The sequence below is a fragment of the Sinohyriopsis cumingii genome, unplaced genomic scaffold (genome assembly GCF_028554795.1).
Source record: "Sinohyriopsis cumingii isolate HCF-2022 unplaced genomic scaffold, ASM2855479v2 utg001237l, whole genome shotgun sequence".
Lineage (NCBI taxonomy): Eukaryota > Metazoa > Mollusca > Bivalvia > Unionida > Unionidae > Sinohyriopsis > Sinohyriopsis cumingii.
Window position 1 is genome coordinate 1,176,255 of NW_028315973.1, and position 25,409 is coordinate 1,201,663.

At 34.6% G+C, this 25,409-nt stretch overlaps 1 protein-coding gene across 2 annotated transcripts in view; it reads left to right on the forward strand.

Annotated features, from left to right (window-relative positions):
* LOC149772705 (cytosolic purine 5'-nucleotidase-like) overlaps positions 1 to 20,057 on the forward strand; it is a 329,115-nt gene extending 309,058 nt beyond the window's left edge. For both annotated transcript variants that reach the window (XM_089947470.1, XM_089947471.1), the window contains one exon: positions 1,058 to 20,057. In XM_089947470.1, coding sequence (XP_089803596.1) covers positions 1,058 to 1,423 — 366 coding nt within the window. In that variant the 3' untranslated portion in view covers positions 1,424 to 20,057. The remainder of the gene's footprint in view (positions 1 to 1,057) is intronic.
* Positions 20,058 to 25,409: the final 5,352 nt, after the last annotated feature.

The window sequence follows — 25,409 nt, forward strand, 5'->3', positions numbered from 1 at the left end:
AACATTTACACCATTCCGTGACATATACTTTGATTTAGATAAAGTTACTTTATACTGGCATACATTATAAATAAATAAATAGCATTATTTATACTACTTTATACTGGGATACATTATAAATAGCATTACTTGTACTGCTACTTCATACTGGGATACATTATAAATAGCATTACTTATACTGCTACTTTATACTGGAATACATTATAAATTGCATTACATATATTGCTACTTTATACTGAGATACCTTATAAATAGCATTATTTATGCTACTTTATACTGGATACATTATAAATAGCATTACTTAAACTACTATATACTGGGAAACATAATAAATACCATTACTTATACTGCTACTTTATCCTGGAATATATTATAAATATCATTACTTATACTGCTTCTGCTACTTTACACTGGGATACATTATAAATAGCATTACATAAACTGCTACTTTATACTGGGATACATTATAAATAGCATTACTGATACTGCTACTATATGCTGGCATACATTATAAATAGCATTACATATACTACTACTGTACACTGGGATACATTATAAATATCATTACTTATACTGCTACTTTACACTGGGATACATAAATAGCATTACGTAAACTGCTACTTTATATTGGGATACATTATAAATAACATTACATAAACTGCTACTTTATACTGGGATACATTATAAATAGCATTACTGATACTGCTACTATATACTGGCATACATTATAAATAGCATTACATATACTACTACTGTACACTGGGATACATTATAAATAGCATTATTTATACTACTACTTTATACTGGGATACATTATAAATAACATTACATATAATGCTACTTTACACTGGGATACATTTTAAATATTATTGCTGTACTGCTACTTTATACTGTTACATGTTCTACTTCATTATATAGGGATTCATTATAAATAGTATCACCACTGTATGATGTACTGGGATCCTTGACTATACCTGCCTTACAAAGGGGGCTAGTATACTGAGGTATCTTGTAGTAACAAGCTACTGTATTTGTGTCATTTTAATTTCATAATCAGATGCCACATGAATCAACAGTTGGTCATGAAGATGCAATTCCAGTAGATAATGTGATAATGGCACCAAGGTCAAGAATCCATAGCAATAGTCAACAAAAAGAGGATGGTAATGAAAAATATGATAGAGTACCGTCTCCCAAGCCATTTCAACCACATCGAAAACCTCTGGAGAGAATGGATAGTGTGAGACGTTATGCAAACACACCTCGGCAATTTACGCAGGTTCAGGATGAGGATGTATCTGTAAATGATACATCATCAGAAGATGAGAAATCTTCCAGTCATCCTCTCAGACAAGCCACACCACCTGATGAGACACAGGAGCTCAACTTGAAATCAACAGAGCAGGAGTATTTCAAACCATAGTTTAGTACTATACCATTTCATGGCAGCCTGTTGTACATTCTTGCAAGTGTATTTCTTCTTATATTTTTATAGGTTCACCCAACTGCAAACAACGTAGACCAAGGATGAGGATGAGTATGATTTAACAACAAGGTTTACATTCAGGCAAACAGAACAGACCCGTATCTGCTGTCACATTACATGATGACAGGCCTGGATTTCAATTGTTTGCAGATGGGTGTGCATCGAAATCAGATAAATATAGTAATTGGACTAGACTAACCACAAACCAAGTACAAGTTTGGGCCCTGTATTCTTGAAACTTTATTGTTAAGAAACTCAAATGTACACTGGGAACCCCAAATAGAGATATGATAATCAGAATGAACCTATGTATTGAAAATTATAAAATCTAGTATAGGGACCTGAGTCATGAAAAAATTGTAAGTTGCGATAATCAGTTGTATAAACTGCCCTCTATCTTTATGTTAGTAAAGCTATGGACTGGACCTTAACACCTCTGCATTTAGGTTAAGCTTTTTGCCAAAATGTTACAGTAATACAGTGTCAGATATCTCAACAATTGACCAGGACCTATTCTGACAATAGTGTTTATTTATATTTTTGTTGCAGCTTAATTTTGTCTTTTTTTCTGGATACTGTTTGTAGTTATTTTTTTATGCTTTAGTTTTTGCTCTTTGTGCTTTTTTAAATAAATTTTTGAGAAACAAAATTTTAGATAAAAGAATAGAAATTAATTTTCAAGGAGCAAGAATATTTATCATTGATATCATAAGGGACAAATGCATCTATTAAGTAAGTGATGCAAAATGAAGTCTTTAGCAAACATTATATGAATGACCCACCTCATATGATGGATATTAAATTAGAAGTACAAATTCTTATTTGTATTTTTTTTTCTTCAGAAACTACAGCTTATTTTTAGACCATGCTTTGGAATTATTACTTTAGATAACTAAAGAATTACTTATATCATAAATCTCATATATAAATTCATACTTAACAGTTACAAAATGGAATCCTTCTCTATAGATTTCTTAGTTATCTCATATGCAATAAACACTTCATGACCTAGACTCAGTAGTTAGCATGTATTTCACATGTGGAAAATACTGAAATCGAAATTGCTCAGAAACTCCATAAGCTCTGATGAGCTTAAAGTCTGTCATGGCATATATTTTTTGTCTCTGCCATTTTCATTCATTTCATGGCATGCAATGTACCAGAGTAAAAAAAGTCATATCTTCAAGGTCAGGGTCACTGAAATGGTTCTCCTCTTAATTCCCCAACCACCAGTCTGCACAATTTTTCAAATGCTTTATGAAACATGCTTATAAAACTTGGAGCTTTTCCAAGTCTGTCCAGCACCTCTGCAGCTTTTTCATAAGGGGCACAGTCAAAATTTATTATTGTACAATTTTGATGATCTTGCCTTGGTTGGTGGGGGACAAAAATTACCATAATTTTTTTCTTCTTCTGTAGTTAAATCAAGAATAAATCCAGTGACAATACCAATAGTCACATTTCATGCTCTGATGATATTTAATAATAATTATCAGACCACTGATGTTACCATGTTTTCTTTTGTGTTTACGTTGATGCAAACTTTTTATTACCAGTGGTATCTTTTTTTTTTTGGGTGGTTTTGCTTTCGTTTTTTACATGTCTTTTCTAGCTAAAATAGAATGCAGGCTTGGCAGAATGGTGGTCTTTTGTATTGTTCAATTACAAATGAATGTGAAAACACATCTTTATATTGTTAAGCTTATGCTATTATTTGATCCTTTTTTATTATAGGCATCTTTCTTTTATTGATGTATTTTGGTTGCTGTATGGTGGAATTAGCAGGGATGGTCCTGGCTTTTAAAAAGCTGTCGCCAAAAAAATCGCCAACCTCAATATTTTGTCGCCAATTTTCAAAAAGTGTCGCCAAAACAAGTAGTGTACATTTTTCCAAGTGTTAAAATTTAGTCTATTAATGTAACAGGCAATGAAAATTACAAAAGATGGGTTAGCTAATACTTTAATTACAACAAGCATTAACAAAATGTTACAAAGTGTTACATGAAGATCTGTCGCGATTTTAGGACTGCCCACTTGTTGAATGCAGTTTCAAAGTCTAATTTTTCACATCTGTACATGCTGATTCTCATTAAATTCTCAAGAGATGAGATGCAGAGCTTATTTCTGATGTCAGTTTTTATGAGGTTCATCTTACTGAATCCACGTTCACAGTCTACAGTGCTGACAGGTGACACCAGTAGCTATCAGCAGCCCCACCCCACCCCCCACCCCTTTATGGCTAGCTTCACAAAGCTTGTAGTGAATTGCTTCCTAAATCCCAAGAATGATCACTGAATGCTGTATAAATTTTCTCGACAAGCAATATAGGATCTTCCCATGAAGGAAACTTACACAAGTCAACACCTGGCAATATTGGACCGTATATATAAGCATAAATTCACACCCAATTTAGGGATTCTTTCACTCCTGTGTTTTGAGAAATAAATAATTATTATAAATTATGCAAAACTGTTTGTTTTTTTTGTGCTATTTCTTGTTGCGGAGTTAAAGTCTCTGCAGCCGTAACATGGAATTGATGGCAAAAGGAAAAGATCAATGAGTAAAATGCTGCACTGGCGACAGATATAATTGTGATTGAAATTTTTTCCATATGCTTTGTATTTATACACAGTGGGTACTTCAAACGTTATCGGTTTTCTATAAAGGTTCAGCGAAACTATTGTATTGGTATATGTAAAAAAAAAAAAAAAAACACAGAAGGATTAGCCATACAATTAATTGTATCTGTTCTATTCGCGTCTTCAGAAGTAGGTCAGTTGTAGGTATAGTGCGGTAGCATGATTGACTATCGCAGCATACAGTACTCAGCCCAGATGTCAGCATAAGCAGATTATGATGTAACAATGCACTGTAAAGATGGGGTCGTCAATACGAACAAAGGATTGTTTGTGTAACAGATTGATTCCAATGCATTGCTTAGTCAAGTTTGTGGCTTCCTTTCGTTCTCCTGTTTAATTTATCCAGTCCAGATCCATGATTGTATGTACAAATTAAATAACCAAAAAGTATGTCGCCAAAAAAATTGCCAGATGGGATATTTTTGTCGCCAATAAGGGAAAAAAATCGCAATTTGCGACATTGGCGAAGCCCAGGACGATCCCTGAATTAGTATAGGGATCAAGTTAAGAGTCTGTTTTAATATTGTGTACTGTATATACTAGCTTGTAAGTTGATTGGACTATAAGTTGACCCTCCCCTCCATTTTAAGGCTGCAAAAAGCTAATTTCTGTATGATGAAAGTCAAAGTTTTTTTTTTGCAAGTCAGATCCATCTGTAAGGGGTGACATGTCATCAATGAGTCAGAGTTGCACTTAGGAAAAATAACTCAAACTGGATGGAGAGAAAGGACAAATAAAGACTAAACCAATATAGAATAATTAGATTTATATTATTGAATTCAATATGTACAAGTAAGTTGACAACTTACATTTTATCCAGCTTCACATAAATGAAAACCATACATAATGCTTAACATTTCATTTGATCAATATAATAAATCCATGCATTGAATAATAGGTAATAAACAGGTATAAAATGATAGTCCAGAATGATGCAATTCACAATATCTCATAATATATTAATTATAAATTCTTGTAATAAACAATAAATATAAAGTCCACACTTTGCTATTCACGGTATCCTATAAATGACACTGATGTCATCCGGTTCAAAGGCCAAAAATTAATTTTAATCGTCAGAGTTACCAGATAAAGTTCTGAATTCCTCAGCTATTAGTCATCATAAACATCATCTGACTCTGATTCCTCATCTGATTATCATTCAACTCTGATTCTTTGTCTTCACTGTCATCTGTGTGTGCTTCAGTGTTGGTCTTGTCTTGAATGAAATCACTGAAGAGTTTGCCATCCTCCATCAATTGCATTGGAAATGCCACATTTCTAAAATGATTTGACAACCATCTCATTTGGAATTTCCTCCCAAGCATTACACACCTGTTGAGACACTAATCATTCCTGGGATGCTTCACATTTCCTGCCTTTGTCAATTCTTTAGGCTCAAATGCAATCCATTTGTGCCACTGTTTACACATATTTGCCTTGAACGTCTAGTATAGACCAACTTCCAATGGTTGCAGTACCGACATTGTGCCACCAGGAATCACAGCTTAGTATGTTTGATGTCGCCACAACTTTTGTTTCACTGATTGCATCAGTACATGTGAGGCATGTCCCACACAAGCAATATCTTATGTGTCAACAATTTGCCTCATCTAGTGTTCCATACTTTTTCATTTCAGTTTAAACAAATTGTCTCTTTTCCCTATCCCTTAAAGTTAACAGTTACAACCACTCCTCTTGGCATAGTCTTCTATTTCAGCACATATAGTGACTTGAGTTTCTTACCATTTGCCAAACTACTCAGTACTACTGTGAAATGTTGTTCCTCATTTCTTGAAGTCCTCATAGTCACCATTTTGTCTCCAACTGGGTGCACAGTTAACTTCCCAGCATGTAAACAAATGTATATGGCTTTTCTGGTGACTGCGTGCCCATTTTGATGCTGCTCTAGAATCTACTCATTCAGACCAAACTCACAGTTCACATATGGGCTTTCCATAACAGGCGTTTTGTTCAGACACTTGACTACTCCAGTGGCGTAGTGGTTAGAGCGCCCGCCTCAGGTGCAGGAGGTTGCGGTTCGAACCATGGCCGAGTCATAGCAAAGACTTATAAAAATGGTACTAACAGCTGCCTCACTTGGTGCTCGGTATTAAGAGGTTAGTGTTAGGACTGGTAGGTCTGGTGTCCGGATAATGTGACTGGGTGGGACATGATGCTACATGTCTTCAGCATTATGCCCCAGTGCTAGACATTGATATAAACTGTCACCCTGCAGACATTGTATCTGTATGACTGAAAAATTGTTAAAGCTGCATTAAAAATCTAAATCACACACACTCTTCATATGCTTGATACGATCATCTAGAACTGACTTTTTCATGCACAAGTCATGCACCTGTTTCTCTGACACACTAAAATCATGTTCTGCATCACTGTTGTTGTTTTTCTCTGCAAAATCTGTAACTTTCAACTTAAATGTTCCATCAGTACTAACAATTCATGATCTTGGACCATTATACAGGTAGTGTTTGGGCTCTGTAAGAGACACTTTGATGACTTTGGGCTCTGTAAGAGACACTTTGAGATCTCCTCAAAGGATCGCTGCAGCTGAGAAGGTGTCATTTGCGTTGTATGATCAAAGGGACTCAGCATGACACTGAACAAGTATCAGATTCACAGTACAATCAAAGGTTTGTCCACTGGGAAAGACAAAGCAATGCTGCTTTTACATTTTAGGGGATTAAGGTTGGATTTATGGAATTAGCAGCTCTATGAAAACATTGTGAACTGGTAAAACAAAGCAGGTTTGCCTTTACAAGCTTAAGGAGTACGGTCAGATTTTTAAAAAAATTTTTTGTCTCACCTATAGGACAACCCTACTCTGCATACATACAATTTTTTGTATAAGAAGGTCGACTTATAAGTAAGTACAGTACAGTACATTCAGTATGAGTGGAAACTGGTGTACAAAGTTGAAATTTATTTTATATTAGAGTATGATACATTTTAGAGTTTAAGTGATGCTAAATTGTGTGTCTTGTCTGCAAAAAGTGTATGCATCTTGTGTCATCTGATAAGTTTTGAAATGTTGTAGAGTGTATATTACTGTACAGGCTGCTTATTACAAATAAGTAATCTGTACAGCATAGAACAGTGCTTCATTTATTGCAACATTTTCCACACATCACAAAATGAGAGCTTCTATCCATTCTGATTTTGTTTGGATCATTTTAACCTCAAATTGCCATTATGGTCACTTCTGTTAGATTCAGATTTTTGTGTGAGCTACAATTTTGTGTAGGTGAAACACATCTTGATCACTGGTAGATCACATAAATGCTTGTGATGGCTAATTAAAATTCTTATGTGAAAGCTTTGTGTTTTGTTTTATGAAGCAGTTAGGTGTTGACCATTCCAAGATCACATCAAACACCTTCATTCACATGACATCATGTAGTGCACCAGCAGATCTGGGTCTATGCAGTTTGTTAGTAGTAATAAGTAGAACAAGTAATGTAGACCCTGAGCTGCTGTGTATTATGCAGTGGCAGATTTGGGTCTGTCATGTTTACAGTTGGACTTGACATACAAGTAAATATTCATTGTACTGTAAATACAATTATATTTTAGCGTTGTTAGATCTTAGCAGATCTCCAATTTTAACAATGTAAACTTTCTACAAATTATAGATACGCAAAGATATACATTTATATTGCCATTTTACCCTGCCATATTGATAAAAAGTTACATGTAGTGTCAATACAGATTATGTGAAGTGTGGTTGTTCAAAATATAGATAACATGGAACACTGCCTACTTAAATTTATCGAGAAAACATGAACACAAGCATTTATTTAAAGTAGCAGTCATGACAGTTTTTGTTATTGCTTCCCCTGAATGATTGACTTTATCAACATGGGATTTTCACCGAAAGACTGCCTTTAAAATAATCACATATTACATTCACGGAGCTTATCATTTTTAGTAGAATTTAGGTCATGTAATTCACTAAAATGTTACGATTTGCAGCATGTTTTAAGAGGTCTGGTTAGTGTGTATGATCAGGTGCATTCATTTTTTTTCTTTATTATTCCAGTTATAGGGAACAAAGTAATTTGAACAGTATTAGTTGGTTATTAGATTGTGATAACATGGTAATCATATTAATTCATAGTATTTTCATTAATCAAAAGTATTGTATATTTTAATTATTTGATTTCTTGTTTGCCTTTGTCCTAATATACTATTAAAAGTTAGTACAATCACATTGGGTTTTTTTGGTATGTATTTTAACATTTCTACCAATGCAATACTCTAATTTTCATAAGCAAAATTATCACACAATTTTCTGATCTTAAATTTTGCAGTGTTTAAGAACAAAATACTACCAAATGATGCATCATTCATTTTGTGGTTGACTTGTCCATCTTTTAGACCTTTTTCAGCATTTTTTAACTGCTTTTTGAATCAGAGAATCGTTCAACATGAAACAGTCTTATAGAGAGAAATCTTGCCAATATATCTGACTGTTCAACTACTTAGGTTTTTTGATCATGCAAATGGGATACATCATTTTCTTAGAAGTTGGATTTCTTCTGTAGATTTGATACTTTATAGTTGGTTGGTATGTACAGTAAAACTGGTTTTGTAACACCTCTGCTATGAGAGACTACCTGTCTTGTGAGACCACATTCTTGATGCATGGATATATTCATTATATAGTGTTATGACCTCATGGGAGACCACCTGTCTCGGGAAACCATTGCTGTTTGGCAGAATGGGTGGTCTTTCAAGACAGGTTCTACTGTAATAGATAAAGGAAAAGTTCATGTTGCATTTTATTTATTAGGTATATTATGGAGAAGACATCTTTGTACCAGAATGAAACTTTTAAAAAGTACTTCTATGAAATAAATCACTCAAAAGTACCAAATTATCACTGTCCTTGTCAGTCACAATTGATATCAATGACATGACAGGGTTTGTTTATTTACAATGTCTGTATGTACTTCCTATTTGAAACTAGTGATAACAGTACTTCGATAGCAAACATAAACTGTTTATTTATGAGTCAAACATTTTTTATGCTGAAGCTAAATAAGAACCAATTTGCTTTTAATGTTTGGCCCAGGTAAAGCATGATTTATCATTTTTCAAATGATTGTCCCAGAAATCACAGCATATTCTTTTTTCATGGAAATCATTACAAACTTAAGTCCTTGATGGTAGAAAAAGGGCACAGAATTAAAAGCAATTGTAACTCAGGGTTTAATGTTGTTATAAATGTATTTTTTTGAAGATATTTAGCTCATATAAATTTCTTAGTTGCAGTTTATATAATGCTGAAGTGAACATAACATTGATCTAAAAACAAACAAACCGTCCGCTGTCCTCTGATGCATTATCATTCAAACTTCCCCTTGCAATATTTTGGTACTGACCATGCAGTATATATGCATAATTTTAAAATGTTTGAACTGAAATATTTCTTTAAGTAAACGTTTTTCCAAACTTTATTTACATTTTCCATACAGTGTGACCCCGCTATAACATGGTAGTTGGGAGCCATAGAACCCGACCGTGTTATAGACTGAATCGTGTTATAAGCAGCCAGGTCAGTTAGCTGAAGAAAATGAAGGGGTAGGTAATAAATGCAGGCAGTAAAATACGTGCTTCATCGGCACAGCTGCCATCTTAAATCAGTGCATATTAAATGAGAAATACACCTGTAGTGAAAACAGAGAAGGCATAAATAATAGTTTATTTAGGGAACCACGAATTGGTACATATACATGAATACTGTTTATATATACACGTCTAATGTATAGCATGAATAGAGTATCAACACGATGTACTAACCCATGAATCTCATAAACATTGAATCCATAATGCAAGCACTTCCATCGAAAATATGCACACACAGATTCAAAATATTCAATAATTTTTTCACAGGTCATATTGATCTGAATTCAGTGGAAAAACATAGTACAATCATGTAACGAATGATGAAGCACATTTGCTTTTCAGTATGTCCCAAGACAGTAAAAGTTAGTTTGCATTTTAAGCTGCCATTGGTAGTGTTCATAAGCATAAACTTTTTCCCTTCTAAAATGAAACTTTCATGGCACAGATAATGTGTTCCAGTCATGTAAGGAAAATGCAAAAATCCATCAGATTCCATTACTTTTATTTAAGTTTGGCACTGACTTCCTTTGAAGAAAAGTTCTTCTTTGTTTTTATTGAAGATTGTAGTTGGCTTTCTTTGAAGAAGGGTGCATGCTTTATTGAAGTCACTGCTAAAAGACAGCTTTGGAGAACCAAACAAATGCCCATTTCTAATTGTGGCAGCAACATTAAATAATTGTATTGCATGATTGAGACTGACTTTTTTCTATTTGCTAAGTATGTTTTCATAACAATCGGAGCTTCAAAGATTATCTGTTTCCTTTGAAATTTCCACCATGTATTTTATCTGGGTACATTTTTAAAAAGGAATTGGCCATCATTTGGTCTATTTTAGTTACTGTTCCTCCCTGCCTTTTGAATAAACCAATAAGTAAGATGTGGGTTTTTGTCTTTGTTTTTTGTTGTTCTTGTGGTAGCAGCGTAATGCTATCTTCCACACATGCATCAGAAATTTAACAAAGGGTCAGTGGATGATAAAGACACAGGTGTTCTTGTTTGATGACAGTGATTATTACAGAAAATGTGAGTTTTCTGAAGGATTTCATTCTGAGTGAAAAGAAGAGGAATTTTACTTACCATCCACTTACATTTGTCAGTCTACGTAAATATATTAATTACTAGCAAGCAGCCAAAAATCCAATGAAAGATAGATTATGAGATAATGCCTCGTCTGGTTGATCTCTGTTACCAGAAATGTCAACAACAAAAAAAGCAGATATCTCACAACATACAGTACTCAGCTGCTAGATGTCAAGATAAGCGGATTATGATATGACAATGCACTGTTTAGATGGTCTGTCAATATGGACATAGAATTTGTTTATGTAACAATAAATAAATTTCAGAGCATTTTATATCCAGTTTGTGGCTTCCTTTCATGGGGCCTCTGAATTTCTTCACTCCAAATAATGGTTGTATATACAAGTTTAAACAGCCAACAATGTTGCCAATGAAAAAAGTCACCAGATGGTATATTTTGCTGCCAATAATGAAGAAAAAAAATCCAAGTTTGTGACTTTGGTGAAGCCCTATGTGATCCCAGAATAAAACGTTTTACACATTATTTTTGTACTTTTAAGAAGTAAAAACTACTTTTTCATGTACAAAAAAATGCATATAAAATTTCAGGAGCCACATCACGATCGTCTTGTATCATTCATACACGATCTCTTCCCCAAAATGATAATAAACTTTTTGTTTTTTCATACTTTTAAGAAAGAATTTTTTTGTACGAGAAAAATACATATATATGAAGTTTCAGGAGCCACACCATGACCGTGTTATATCCAAATTCATGTTATAACAGAGCATGCTATAGTGGGGTCACAGTGTATTTATCAAGTTAATAGCTGTCAAAAGATAAAGTGTGACAATTTCCATGAATTTTCCCAGTAAATTCATAATGAACTTGCATATGTCCATTTGTATCCTCCTTACTACTGTGGCTACAAAATCATCATAAGTCTTATGACCTTTGAACACCTTTGAACTCACAACTGATTTTAATTATATCGCCAGCATATGTAAGCTTTGGTCTGTATACTGAATTTTGCTTGTCTGTCTGTCCAAGTACCACACATGTCAACATAACTTCATGAAACTTTTTTTGTTTTTATAAGATGACTAGACATTGTGTCCTGTATAATATTGAATCTGGAGTCTATCTGATATCTGTCCAATTTTTTTAACAATTGTATTTATTCTTTATATTTTGCTGGGACTGTTCTGTAAGCATTCTCTGATGAATCTAGTTCAACTTAGTGCCGGGTCTGTTCTGTAAGCACTGTCTGATAGATCTAGTCTAGCTTATTGGCTGGGTCTGTTCTGTGAACACTCGCTTACAGATCTAGTTCAACTTGTTGCTGTTTCACATCTCAGTTACTGCCGATACATTTATTATTTTTGATTTGTAATGGTAATTATGTATGCTTTTTTCAGCTTATTATACGTTTTCTAATGTAATTTGTATTAGTCATATAATGTATCATGGATCTACTTTTTTGCTGTTTTATGACTTGCATGTATTACTTGCCATCATGTATACTAGTTGATATTAATGTATGCCTATCAGATCAATATTTAAAAGTAAATTTTATACTTCATGCACATATGTAGGCACACACATATATATCAAACCAAATTAAGTTACAAATATACAACTTATAATTATGCATACAGATATCAGTATGCATTGTAGAACTCATAATGTTTTTAGTACAATCCCATGGTTTATATTAATTTCTAATCTCGTATTATATTTAGTTCCTCAGCTACAGTATCACTATCATGCATCAGTAATGTTATTAGTACTTGATACTTACTCTGTGCTTTCTTACCTTATTAAGAAAAACATGATTTTCCATTTGGGCATTTCTTATACAAGACACAACTAGACATGAGTATTTGCTGTACATCTTATACTTAAAGCATTGCATGAGAGAATGTCATTAGACTGTGCAGTAATTACTAGTATAAATATACAGTGTATGTCTTGTGTACACAAGCTAGTATAAATATTTTATATACACAAGCTAGTATAAATATTTTATATACACAATCTACATAGCTGCCAACCCTCCAGGCTTGCAATTAGTGAAAATAGGGATACAAATTAGTGAATTTTCACATGAATTCGTGAAGCGATCTTCGAATCCTGGAATATTTGTCAGAACAAATATTTAGCATGGTCTCCAGCTGATAAAGGTAGATTGTGTTCAGCAAGAAAACTCACAAACAATGCTTCAGCTTTGGTAGCTTGCAGGCCTTCTGTTGATGGCTTAAAATATTCCAGAGCTGAAATCTGCTGCGAGTTCTTAATTTTCCCAACCTCTATGTGCTTTATGCTACCAATGTGCTTCCTTACATCATCTCTGCCGCCATGCCCAATGCTAAAATTTGTGGCACACTGCATGCAAAAAAGCATGATGTATATCGGTGTTTGATGGCTGAATACACGGACAATTTTTGGTATATTCCAAACTAAACATCATGTTTTGTGCAATTCATTTCTTTTTCCTTGGTGGTGAAGACATTTTCAAGATGTGATGCCGAATGGTAATTCAAATCAGTGTTTGCGGCGCATGCATGGAGCAAAACTCTAGTTAGGCCCCAGTTTCTCTAAAAAGCATTTGTAAAACTGCTCTTATACAATCATATAGATTAAAATACGTTAAAATGCTTGCTACAGGGCCAACTGTACTAATCAACTATAGTTCCACTAATATCACGACCAGCAGTACTGGACCATTTCAGCAACTGCCGATATAACAAGTAGTGCTTAAGGGGAAATCTGTTATTTTTATTAAAGATTTAAAATAATTGAGAATTGGGGAATTCATGATTTTTTTGCATGCAGTGTGAATCAGTGAATCGCTGAAAAAGTCGTGAAATTCACACTAAAATTGTGAGGGTAGGCAGCTATGAAGCTGGTATAAATATTTTATATAAACTAGCTAGTATAAATATTTTATATACACAAGCTAGTATAAATATTTTATATAAACTAGCTAGTATAAATATTTTATGTACACAAGCTAGTATAAATATTTTATATACACAAGCTAGCACAAATGTAGCATGGGTCTTGTATACAAAAGCTAGCAGTTTTTTTTTTCTTCACATGTTAGCAACAACCATGAGTAAGCCTGTGTTATGTATCTTAGCTGGTTCACTGTAACCTACTTTTTGCAGTCAGCTGAATTATTTATGTTTACAGTGATATTAGGACAATACTGTCAAACCAGAAATGGTAGTAGAAGATTTAATTCTGTCATTTTGTTTTGCTTTTTAATGAATATTAACAAACCTTAATCAAAATTGGGCAAGACAGATAAAGCTTTTTCACAAGAAATTGTATCCCTGCAGAGCTTTGTGATGACATCCAAACCATAAAATGAATCCCCTAGAATATTTAAGATTTTTAAGTATTTTCACTATTGATTTACCAAGGATTATCAAAGCTGGAGTCTGGAATCCTTGTGTGAATATGCTCTTTCACAACAATTAAGTGAATTTCACTGAAGAAAGAGTGTGTTTTGCTCATGCTTAACAGCACAAGTGTTTGACATAACCAGGAGTTGCATATGCTTTTTGGTGCTGACATATTCCCCTGATAAAAACTTAATGCCAGTTGTTTGACATTACTAGCAACACCACCATAGCTGCTAAAAATGTAATACTATATCCCATCATGCTTTTGTTTTTGAGACAAACAGAATATATGTTGGAATTGCTTGCAAGATTTGGTATCACAGCTGAGAGGTTACATTATGGAATGGAGACTGAATATGTTATTTTTATGCCAGCCTGTACACTAATTATTTTTTCACCCCTTTTTCTTTTTTAATTTCCTTTTCTTTACAGGATGTTGTTAAAATAACTAAGTTTTATTTCTATGATATAATTGACTTGCTATATTTGCAGAACTGTGTTTAATATGTCAATAAAGTGTGTCATACTCTATACATTATGAAGCCATCACATGATGACCCTAGACAACTAACAAGAAAAGTATGGAATGCAAATTCTTAAGTATGGGTCAATCCTTATAGCTGTACAAAATGATGGACAATCCCTATAAATGTACAGATTCAGGGTCAATCCTTATAGCTGTACATAATGATGGTCAATCCCTATAACTGTAGAAAATGATGGTCAGTCCCTAAAGCTGTAGAAAATGATGGTCAGTCCCTAAAGCTGTAGAAAATGATGGTCAATCCTTATAGCTGTAGACAATGATGGTCAGTTCCTAATGCTGTAGAAAGTGATGGTCAGTCCCTAAAGCTGTAGAAAATGATGGTCAGTTCCTATGGCTGTAGAAATTTGTGATCTATTCCTATAGATGTAGAAATACATTAATTGTATTTGTGTATCAAATTTAACTGCAAACATTGTGTACCCAGTTCTGTATACATGTCGTGTACTAGTTGTTGTTGTTGTAGGGTTTAACGCCATTTTTCAGCACACGATAGGCTATACATGGCGGCCAGTATTAATGGTGGAGGAAGAACCTGGGAAAACCCCGGAAAGAACCACAGACCCACAAGAAGCTACTGGCAAGCTTTCTCACATACCCACACTGGCTGAATCCGAGACTCGAACCCACGCAGACAGAGGTGAGATGGCAGTGATCCATAACGGAGAGCACTTTAGATCACTTGGCCACTCGGGGCCCCCATGTCCGTGTACTAGTAGATTAGGCTATACCTTGCTCACTTAGCATAATGTCCATTCTGTTTTACCAAATATAGAGTGTGTTACTAATAACAATAGCAAAATATATGATCTTTCTATGAGCTACTGACCTTTAAGATCAGTTTTATGTCAGTACAGTAAATACCCATGTGTAAATACATTAGGGTATTTATAGTATTTGTGGTACAGGAAATGCTCTATGGTATTTATAGTACAGTAAATACCCATGTGTGAATTCATTAGGGTATTTATAGTATTTGTGGTACAGGAAATTCTCTTATTTATAGTACAGAAAATACCCATGTGTAAATACATTAGCATATTTATAGTATTTATGGTATTATAAATGCTCTGTGTTATAGTACAGTAAATACCAATGTGTAAATGCTCTATGTTATTTATAGTACAGTAAATACCCATGTGTAAATTTCTGTGCTATTTATAGTACAGTAAATACCCACGTATAAATGGTCTGTTGTATTTATAGTACAGTACAGTAAACACCCATGTGTAAATGGTCTGTAGCATTTATAGTATGGTAAATACCCATTTGTAAATGCTCTGTGCTGTTATAGAAAATACTCATGTGTAAAGTGTCCCTAATGCCCATTAGTGCTCAGTTATCTCACGCTTTTATGGTGCCACAGAAAAGTACAGTCCTTATTATTCAGATTATTTCCAATCATGTTGCTAAATAATTTGTGATGGCAATCATCACTTGTATTTATTTTAGCATTTCCTGTAATTTAATGTAAAATTTTACAAATCGGTTAGACCACAGCTGAGTTTTGATGATATCAGTATAATTTCAAATGTTACATTTTCTTTCTTTTACCTAAATTGTGCCACATTTAAAATTCACATAACTGTAATACAGTATTTATATATGTTTCTTATTATGATCAACATAACATATCCATAATGTAGAAATAGGTAATACCCTTGAAGTTTAGTAGTAAAGTATGTTCTCATTGTCTTTGAGATTATTACATACCCACCATAAGGTGGAGCATATCACATTATAATGTTGTTTGTCCATCCTATATTGTAATGATCTGATACTATTTTTTATGGAATTTTCACATCCTTATCTTTTATCTTGTAGTACTCTATGTTTACATTTATTTAAAAGGGTTTATTTTCCCTGAGATGGGGTCTGTTTTGCAATGCTTTATCTGTACACTTTTAGAACTGTAAATTTTAATTGGCACCATTTAGCCAGTATTGTGCTAATATGCCATCAAACCCTATACATGCATACGTACATACATACATACAAATATACATACATACATTACATTACATTACATTGCATGCATACATACATACATATATACATACATACATACATACATACATACATACATACATACATACATACATTACATTGCATTGCATGCATACATACATACATACATACATACATACATACAAATATATTGAACATATAATAAATAATCAAAGAGAAAGGTACATACATACATACATACATACATACATACATACATACATACATACATACATATGGGTCATTGGTGAGCATGCTGGACTCATGACCAAAAAGGTGCAGGTTCAGATCCTATCATAGTCTATCCCTTGTCATGACACATGACTTGAATTATCTTGGCACTAAATTACTTATTTTGCTGTCTGTAAAATCCATACTAAACCAAACCAGATACATACCTGTCTGTAAATTCCATACTAAACCAAACCAGATACATACCTGTCTGTAAAATCCATACTAAACCAAACCAGATACATACCTACACAGTAACTTAAGTACTCCATCATTACCAAACTTTGTAAGTAGGTTGCATATTTGGTGAAAAAGAAATCTATTTTATTTATTTTCTAAATGATTATCAAAGAAAAAAAAAATTATGAAACAATTAAAAAAAATCACATGCATTACAAGTTATATAAAGTATGCAAATATTTCACCTTTAATGTTACTAAATACTTTTTTTGCCTTTGGATTCAAGTAAAAAGAAAGATTGCAGTCTTGGACTCATTCCAAAAATATATAGTTACTTTTGAACTGAAATTTAACCTAACCATTCAGCACATGTTGTTCAAATAAATAAAATAGTTCAAATAAAATAAAACTTCTTGTACACAAAAAATATTACCTGGAAACGGAATGATTGTATTGGTAAAGAAAACATAGCTTAACCTAAGACCTGTGTTTTATTTAATGTTGGACCAGCTTTTCCAGTGGCACCACTTATATCTGATTCAAGGTAAGTAACCGAGTGCAGTTTCCTCACTTAGCATATAATGTACCAATAGATTGGTGTATGCTATTCACATCAGATCATGAATTCTAACTGATTGACTTCATTGAAAAATTCACCAAGAAATACCTAGGTGAAAGACAGTTTTCTTCACTGAGAAATACATTCTTCTTCATTCCTTGGCAGCTTCGAGAAGATTTTGTGGATTAATATACATTAGACCTCTAACTCATTTGTTAGCAGTTTTATGTACAATTTTTTCTAATGAAACCTCAAAACTTTAATGTAAATTATTTTGTTCGCACACTAAAGAATTGGGGGCCCAGAATGGCTAAGACGTCTAAAGCGCTTACTGTTATGGATCACAGCCATGTCACCTCTGTCTGCATGGGTTCAAGTCTGGGGCTTGGCCACCATGGATATGTGAGAAAGCTTGCCAGTAGCTTCTCCTGGGTTGGTGGTTCTTTCCGGGTTTTCCTGGGTTCATGGCATCCAGCATTTTTTCTTTGACATCCCTTATTTTGTGACACTACTCAAGACATCAGCCAAACTGACAAACATAGAAATAATTCAGTTTAGTTTCAGAAACCTTTAACTATGAGATCACAGTTAATGTTCTTACACAGAAATGATTAGTCATTTCCATCAAGCTTGGAGCTATCTTAATTCCTTTTGTTATTTGAATTAGCCCCCAAACTAACACACAGTCATTGAATATTTAATCTTTCTGTACTGCAGTATGGTGTTTTAGTACATAATGCAGTCGGCAGTAATCAACCCCAAGTACTATATTATTGTGAGGTTTCCCTGTATGTAAGCACATACTGGAACATATCTAACTAAAACCAGCCCAAAATTTTATGAAATAAGTCTAAAAGTTTTGTCTGGCCTTAAGACTTTGATTTGTCAGTTTTAAGCCAGACTGGAATTTGTACTCGAGTTTAAGTAAAGACTTAGGTTCTGCTGGTAAAATTCAGGCCTTATCCTTTCCCCATGCAGGAACAAAATTTAGCCCGTCATGCTCTTTGTTAATTTAGGAATGGTATTTTTTTCTTTAGTGGATTTATGAAGTCATAAACCTTGAAAATGTATTGCACACTACATGAAGGTCAAAAGCCATTGATAATGTGTAATAAAGTTTCAAGCTTTATCACTTGATGAATCCTGCAAAATGTGACATTTATTTCTTAAAATTACAGACCGATTTGAGGGAGCTGCAGTGGCTTAGTGGTTAGCATGCTAAACTCATTACCGAAGGTGTGTGGGTTTGAATTTTACCATTGAGTCAGCCTGGGTCTGCTAATGTAGTGTGTCCTTGGACAAGGCACTTCACTGCAATTGTCTTGGCACTAAATAACCTACATGTCTTGTAGTGCCATAAAGTATGAAAACAAAACCAAAATGGATAATTATAAAATACAGTACCAATGAATCTCATGTACTAAATAGCAAGACTTTATTTTATCCACTCTTTACATTGTCAAAGTACACAAGAAGGAGAATGAATACACAAGTAGTGCCTGTCATTATGAACCTAAAAAATTTAATTTTCCACATAACATGGTGCAATTTTAACCAGTCTAAATGTTTGTTGCAAATGTTTGGTCAGTATTTTAAAATTTTGATAGATTTTACACTGAGCATTGTGGATGATTGCCTGATTGGGCCTAACTGTTTGTTCCCAGGAATATCTGGGTTATACAAGTACGACTAAGTGTGTGTGTGTATGTATGTGTGTGTGTGTATATATATATATATATATATATATATATATATATATATATATATATATATATATATATATATATATATATATAGTATCCTGGTGTTTCTTGAGTAACTTTATAACTATATTTTAACCATGCATTTCATAATTGTTCTTAAAAGCTAAAATATTTTTCATTAAAAGTTTACTCAGGCTAAAACTGCTGCAATAATTTACAGTGACCCATATCACCATATCACATGACAAATGTTTGTCTTACAGTGACCCATATCACCATATCACATGACAAATGTTTGTCTTACAGTGACCCATATCACCATATCACATGACAAATGTTTGTCTTACAGTGACCCATATCACCATATCACATGACAAATGTTTGTCTTGATACAACCTCAATTAACCTTACTTCCAGCAGTGGGAAGTTATATTTCTTCCTAGTCAGCACAGTTTCTTATGAATACTTTTTACAATTATCAGTTGCACAATACCTTGAAGGCTTGCATTTAGTAACACAATACCTTGAAGGCTTGCATTTAGTAACAGATGTATATAGTCTGTGTATTCATGTAGATTCGTATAGGCTTATTTTTTTTTCTTTGTCATATAATAAATGGTTTAAGGAAGATGAGAATTTCTCTTTTATTTGTACCTTCAACATTCTATCCTTAATCCTTTATTTCATGTCATTGACATATTTTGCAGGTAGATTTGATTTGTAGAGAAGCACGGGTTCATTGAAGACAAAAATAACGAACTAAAGTAAGAATTGTTCCCTATTAGCTTTAAATGTATTTTCACTGGCTTTTTCCCCCTCTTCTTTATGACTATCTATAGTAATGTGGACATTAGCTTCACATGAGTCTGTGGGTCTTCCAGGGGTTTTCCCAGGTTCTACCTCCACTAGATATATTGGCTGCCACATATAGTTATCATATGCTGAAAATATAAAACCACAGTGTTTGTAGATATCTTGCTAATGAAGCTTCATGGTGTTTATCTTTACCTTGATCCATCTAGATGGGCTAACAGCAATCTGTTTTAGTTTCAAGGTGATAGTGGTGATGAAAGTGATTAAAGCATCTGCCACAGATGCAGGAGGTAGCAGATTCGAACCCCATCTAAGTCAGACTTATAAAAATGGTACTAACAGCTATCTTGCTAGGCACTCAGCATTCAGAGGTTAGTGTTACGATTGGTTGGCCTGGTGTCAGGATAATGTGACTGGGTGGGATATGATACTACGTGTCTGTGGCATGATGCCCCAGTACTAGGCATCACTATAAACTGCCTCACTGTGGACATTATAGTGATATGACTGTACAATTGTTAAAGCTATGTTAAAAATCCAAATCACATACACACACAAACAGCTAGATGATAACTTTAGTTACAATGGACATAATTTAATGCAATTTGGTGTATATGTATGTATTTCACTTAGTCCAAGGAGAAGCCCTAGTGATTTTGGGGTTAGTGACTTCAAGGTCAAGTTACTGTTGCTTAAAAGAAATTTTGTGCATTTAGTTTCTGGATAATAATTTCAGCTGTAGATAACAGAACTCAAAGAAATGTGTTCCCCTTGTCCCTACAAGAACCCCAGTAATGTGGGGATTAGTACATGAAAGGTGAAGGTCACTATCACTAAAATTAGATTTAGCCATTGCATTTCGTTTCTGAACAACATAAGCACTACACATTTGATTTGTAGGAACATTTCTCTTGAACCAGTTTAAACAAAACTTAGTACATTTATTTCATTTACCTAAAAGCATCCTACTGATTTGGGGGTCAACAAATGGGCGAGGGTGTCCTAAGAGCACTGTTACAGCTAGTCTCTGTAGCAGCAGAGGGGGTGAACCCACCTCAATAAATCTGAGCAAAGAAGTCTACTGGTATATGGCTTACGTTAAGGGAGGAAGGTTCCATTTTGAAAAATGAAGCTTTCAAAAAGGAACACACCATTGGAAGGCCAGGTAAAAAAGTCTATACGGGTTACCTTAATGGAGAGGTCGCACCCTCGTTGCTGCTGTCAAATAAAATAAAATTATATCAGATAATGCCCCCAGTGTTGGAATCTCATACAGCTAGATCAGCTCGAGAGTGAGAGTGACTAGAAGCAATTAAGAAATATATTCCTTTGAGAGATTCGGGCCCCGAGTGGCCGAGTGGTCTAAAGCGCTCTCCGTTATGGATCACTGCCATCTCACCTCTGTCTGCGTAGGTTCGAGTCTCGGATTCGGCCAATGTGGGTATGTGAGAAAGCTTCTCAAGGGTCGGTGGTTCTTTCTGGGGATTTCCTGGGTTCTTCCTCCACCACTAATACTGGCCACCATGTATAGCCTATCTTGTGCTGAAAAATGGCATTAAACCTTACAACAACAACAACAACCCTTGAGAGATTCTGTTAAACAAAAACTACAAGTGCGTCAAGAACCCCAAGTTGAATTTGCAGAAGGTGCATAACAGTTATTTAGGCCTGTTAAAACCATTACTGAAAGAGTTGCAATGGCTACTGAAGGTCTACTTGTGCCAGTACAACAAACCGCTAAACAAACAGAAAAAATAGTGGCGAGAACTAAACAAACAAAAAAGATTTTACGAAAACTTCCACTGAAGTAGCTGCAGCTCACCCTCCTGCAGGTGAAGAAACACCTGAGAATGTTTGCATTGCTGGCGTAAAAGAACTTGCTCCTAAACCCAAAGTAAAAAAAGGAAATATTGAATTGATTAAAAAATGTAACGAAGGTGCAGTTGAAGAAATTAAAAATACTAAAGAATGAGAATTGCCTGGAAAATTACTACTTGACGTGTATGATAAATCTAGAATATTAAAACCTGGTCATGAAACCATAAATGATGACAATTTTATTAAATGGACATATCATCTATATTACAACAAAAAACAAATCAGATGTGAGGATGCTAAATACGATGTACTTGTTGAAGAAATAAGACTTGATAAAGAGCTTAATAAACAACTACAACCTTCTATATCTTCTTCTCCACCACCACCGTATCAACTTTCTCCACCGCAGCAACAGATAGAACAACAACAAAAAAATCCACTGCCAAGTATAGAAGGCAAACAACCTAGATTTATGTTTACTGATAGTGCTCTGGAGGAATTTAAAGATGAGAATGATTTAATTGATATTGCTGCAAGTGGATATGAATGTCAAAATTATAGTATATTTTGCTGCTAAAAATTCACCGATTAATTTACACGATCCAAAATATTTTGAATTTAAACAGTAAGTAGAAGAAAGGTGACAAGAACAATTACGATGCACCTACAGGAAGTGGTATTACTATTCAAGGAAGTGGTCTTATTGCCTATCCTAACAATATTCTCGATGACATGCAACGGCTAGAAGATCTCATAGGAAGAAAACGAGCCGGTAATAATTCTCGGGAAATGATCAATGAAGCAGCTGATATTTGTCGATGATTATTTCAAGGCAGTATCGTGGATATTAATGTTTATCGGGAACTTATTGATGAAATCACGGATGGCTACTACAGCGATTAAACAAATAACAAATAAGATGATCATACACAACTCTCAGCGCAGACCCGTAATGGTCAGATTAGTAAATTCACAATTACCTGTTTACAGCGCATATTACAGAGATGGACTCGGTAATGTTATTCAGGGATTATTTGCAAGGATGGCTCCAAAAGCAGCACCAATTGCAAAACAATTATCAATGAAAGCCATCAACGTTATCCAAGATAAAGCTCCCGGTGCAATCAGCAATGTTGCTGGTAAAGCGTTCATGGCAATCAAAGACAGAATAGCACGAGTAATACGACGAAAACCACAACCAGTGAAATTACCAAGCACTGAGGTTATGCCCACGGATGTCAGTAAAATAATAAATCAAGCTGCAAATAAAAATTCTAGCAAAGTTGGCTGGTGTACCTTCTGCCAAAGAAATAGAAAAAAATATAACTGCAAGTTGATAGCAGGAAGTGGTCTTCATGTTAGACAATAACAACTATAATAAAAATGTTCAAGCGCATATCCAACACAGCATTTGATATGAATGCACCAGTTCCCAAAGATGAGTCTGTGCGCGATTATCAGTATTATTCATATGAGGCGTGTGTACCCAATGCATGTGGAAGAATTGAATTACAAGTTCAGGATACAAGTAGATATTTCCAGCCTTGTGAGGCATTTATCGAAGTTGAATGTAGAATTTTAAAAGCAGATGATTGTGTTGGTTTTGTTAACAATGGCATAATGACGTTATTTAACAGTGCTACATAAATGATTGACATAAAAAAATATTGAATCGTGTCTAGAACACGATGTTGCCATGACAATACTTACTTGGACTTGCAAGGTACTCTGACGATTACACGAGATCGGCCGGACCAATGATGATGTTTGCAAAAGACAGAACTGATCAACCAGAACACACAAACGTAACCATGGGTAATGTGAGAAACGCAGCTGGAACTGCAGAAACACCTGCAGTAATATCAATAAATGAAAATTATAACCTGGGATTTGCTGCACATCGAGCAATGCTAGACAACGATGAAGAGTTTTCATATGCGATTCCATTGTCTTATATTTTTGGATTTTGCAGATATGTTAGAAAGGTCATATTCGGGTGCTTGTTGTTATCGTGGTTTACAATGATCACAGATAGCACTCCAATTAATGCCCCTGGGTTGTTTACATGGCAAATAGCATTACAGCAGGGAGTGAGAACACCATGACATATATTTATCCTGTTTCAAAATAATGCTAGATTAGACAATCAACAAGGAAATCCAATGATATTTGACACATTTAGAGCTTCTGAAGTTGCTTTGAGGATAAACGGACATCAAGAACTCTCTGCATATCATCAATTGATGTTGTATATGGGACGTGTCCAAAACATCGACACTGGGTTGCAAATATCTCAGAGTGATTTCACAACTCTATCCAACCTATTACTTTTTGCTGGAATACGTGGATTTATTTAAACAATCATTTGTTGATATACACTTCTGAACTCATATAGGTCATTTACCTGCTGATCATGGCAGAGCAATCGCGATTATACTTAGTGACACAGCAATGTTGCTTGAAAGTGTTGGTGATCAAATGAGAGTTATTGATGCACCAGTGGAAAACATGTAACTATTTAAAAATACTAGTATTTTATAAATGACATTGTATCATCACATTAGTGTCAGTCTGACTCTTGGTCAGATCAAGAAACTACCATCCACGTCAGTGGAAAAAAAAACAGGAACCACAATAATGCTAAAGCACAGTCAAACCACAGGCGGTGAAAATAAGTTATCACTGACATCGTGTCAACTTAAACATCTCGATAAAGCCAGACAATCCCGAACTGGAATATGACTTGTACTCTCTGCTGGAGCCATCAGCGACGTTGCTAAAAATCAGCGGTATCTTTCTATTACCAGTGCTGATAGCTGCTGCGGCACCAGCCATTGCAAAAGCAGCTGTGTTAGGTGCTGTTGGAACAGCTGCTGGAATGGCATTAATAAAGGCAACGGGAAAGGGCTTAAGGCTTCCAGGAACTCATCAAGGGAAAGGTCTGAGACTTCCAGGAACACTTCGTTGATTTCACCGTTGTCAAATTGTGATTTGCTTGATGCTACTAAACAATTAAATATAAAAACTTTAGAGGTGTTTTTATGCGAGATCAGTTACCGCAACGACCAAACAATCCCGAGACAGGTATTATTAATCTCGATAATAGTACCAGTGATGGAACTCGCTGGGTAGCATACGCGATTGATCCACATGGAATTGTTTATTTCGATTCACACGGGTTGGCTCCACCACAGGAATTTATCAACTATGTTACACCATACAAAATCCCGGTTTGGTACTCAACTCTACCAACACAAACACTAACCGATCCACCAATATGCAATTACGAAGCAATTGCTGTATTTGCAAGCTGTATCAAAATCAACCAAACCTCCTCACAAAGTCATAC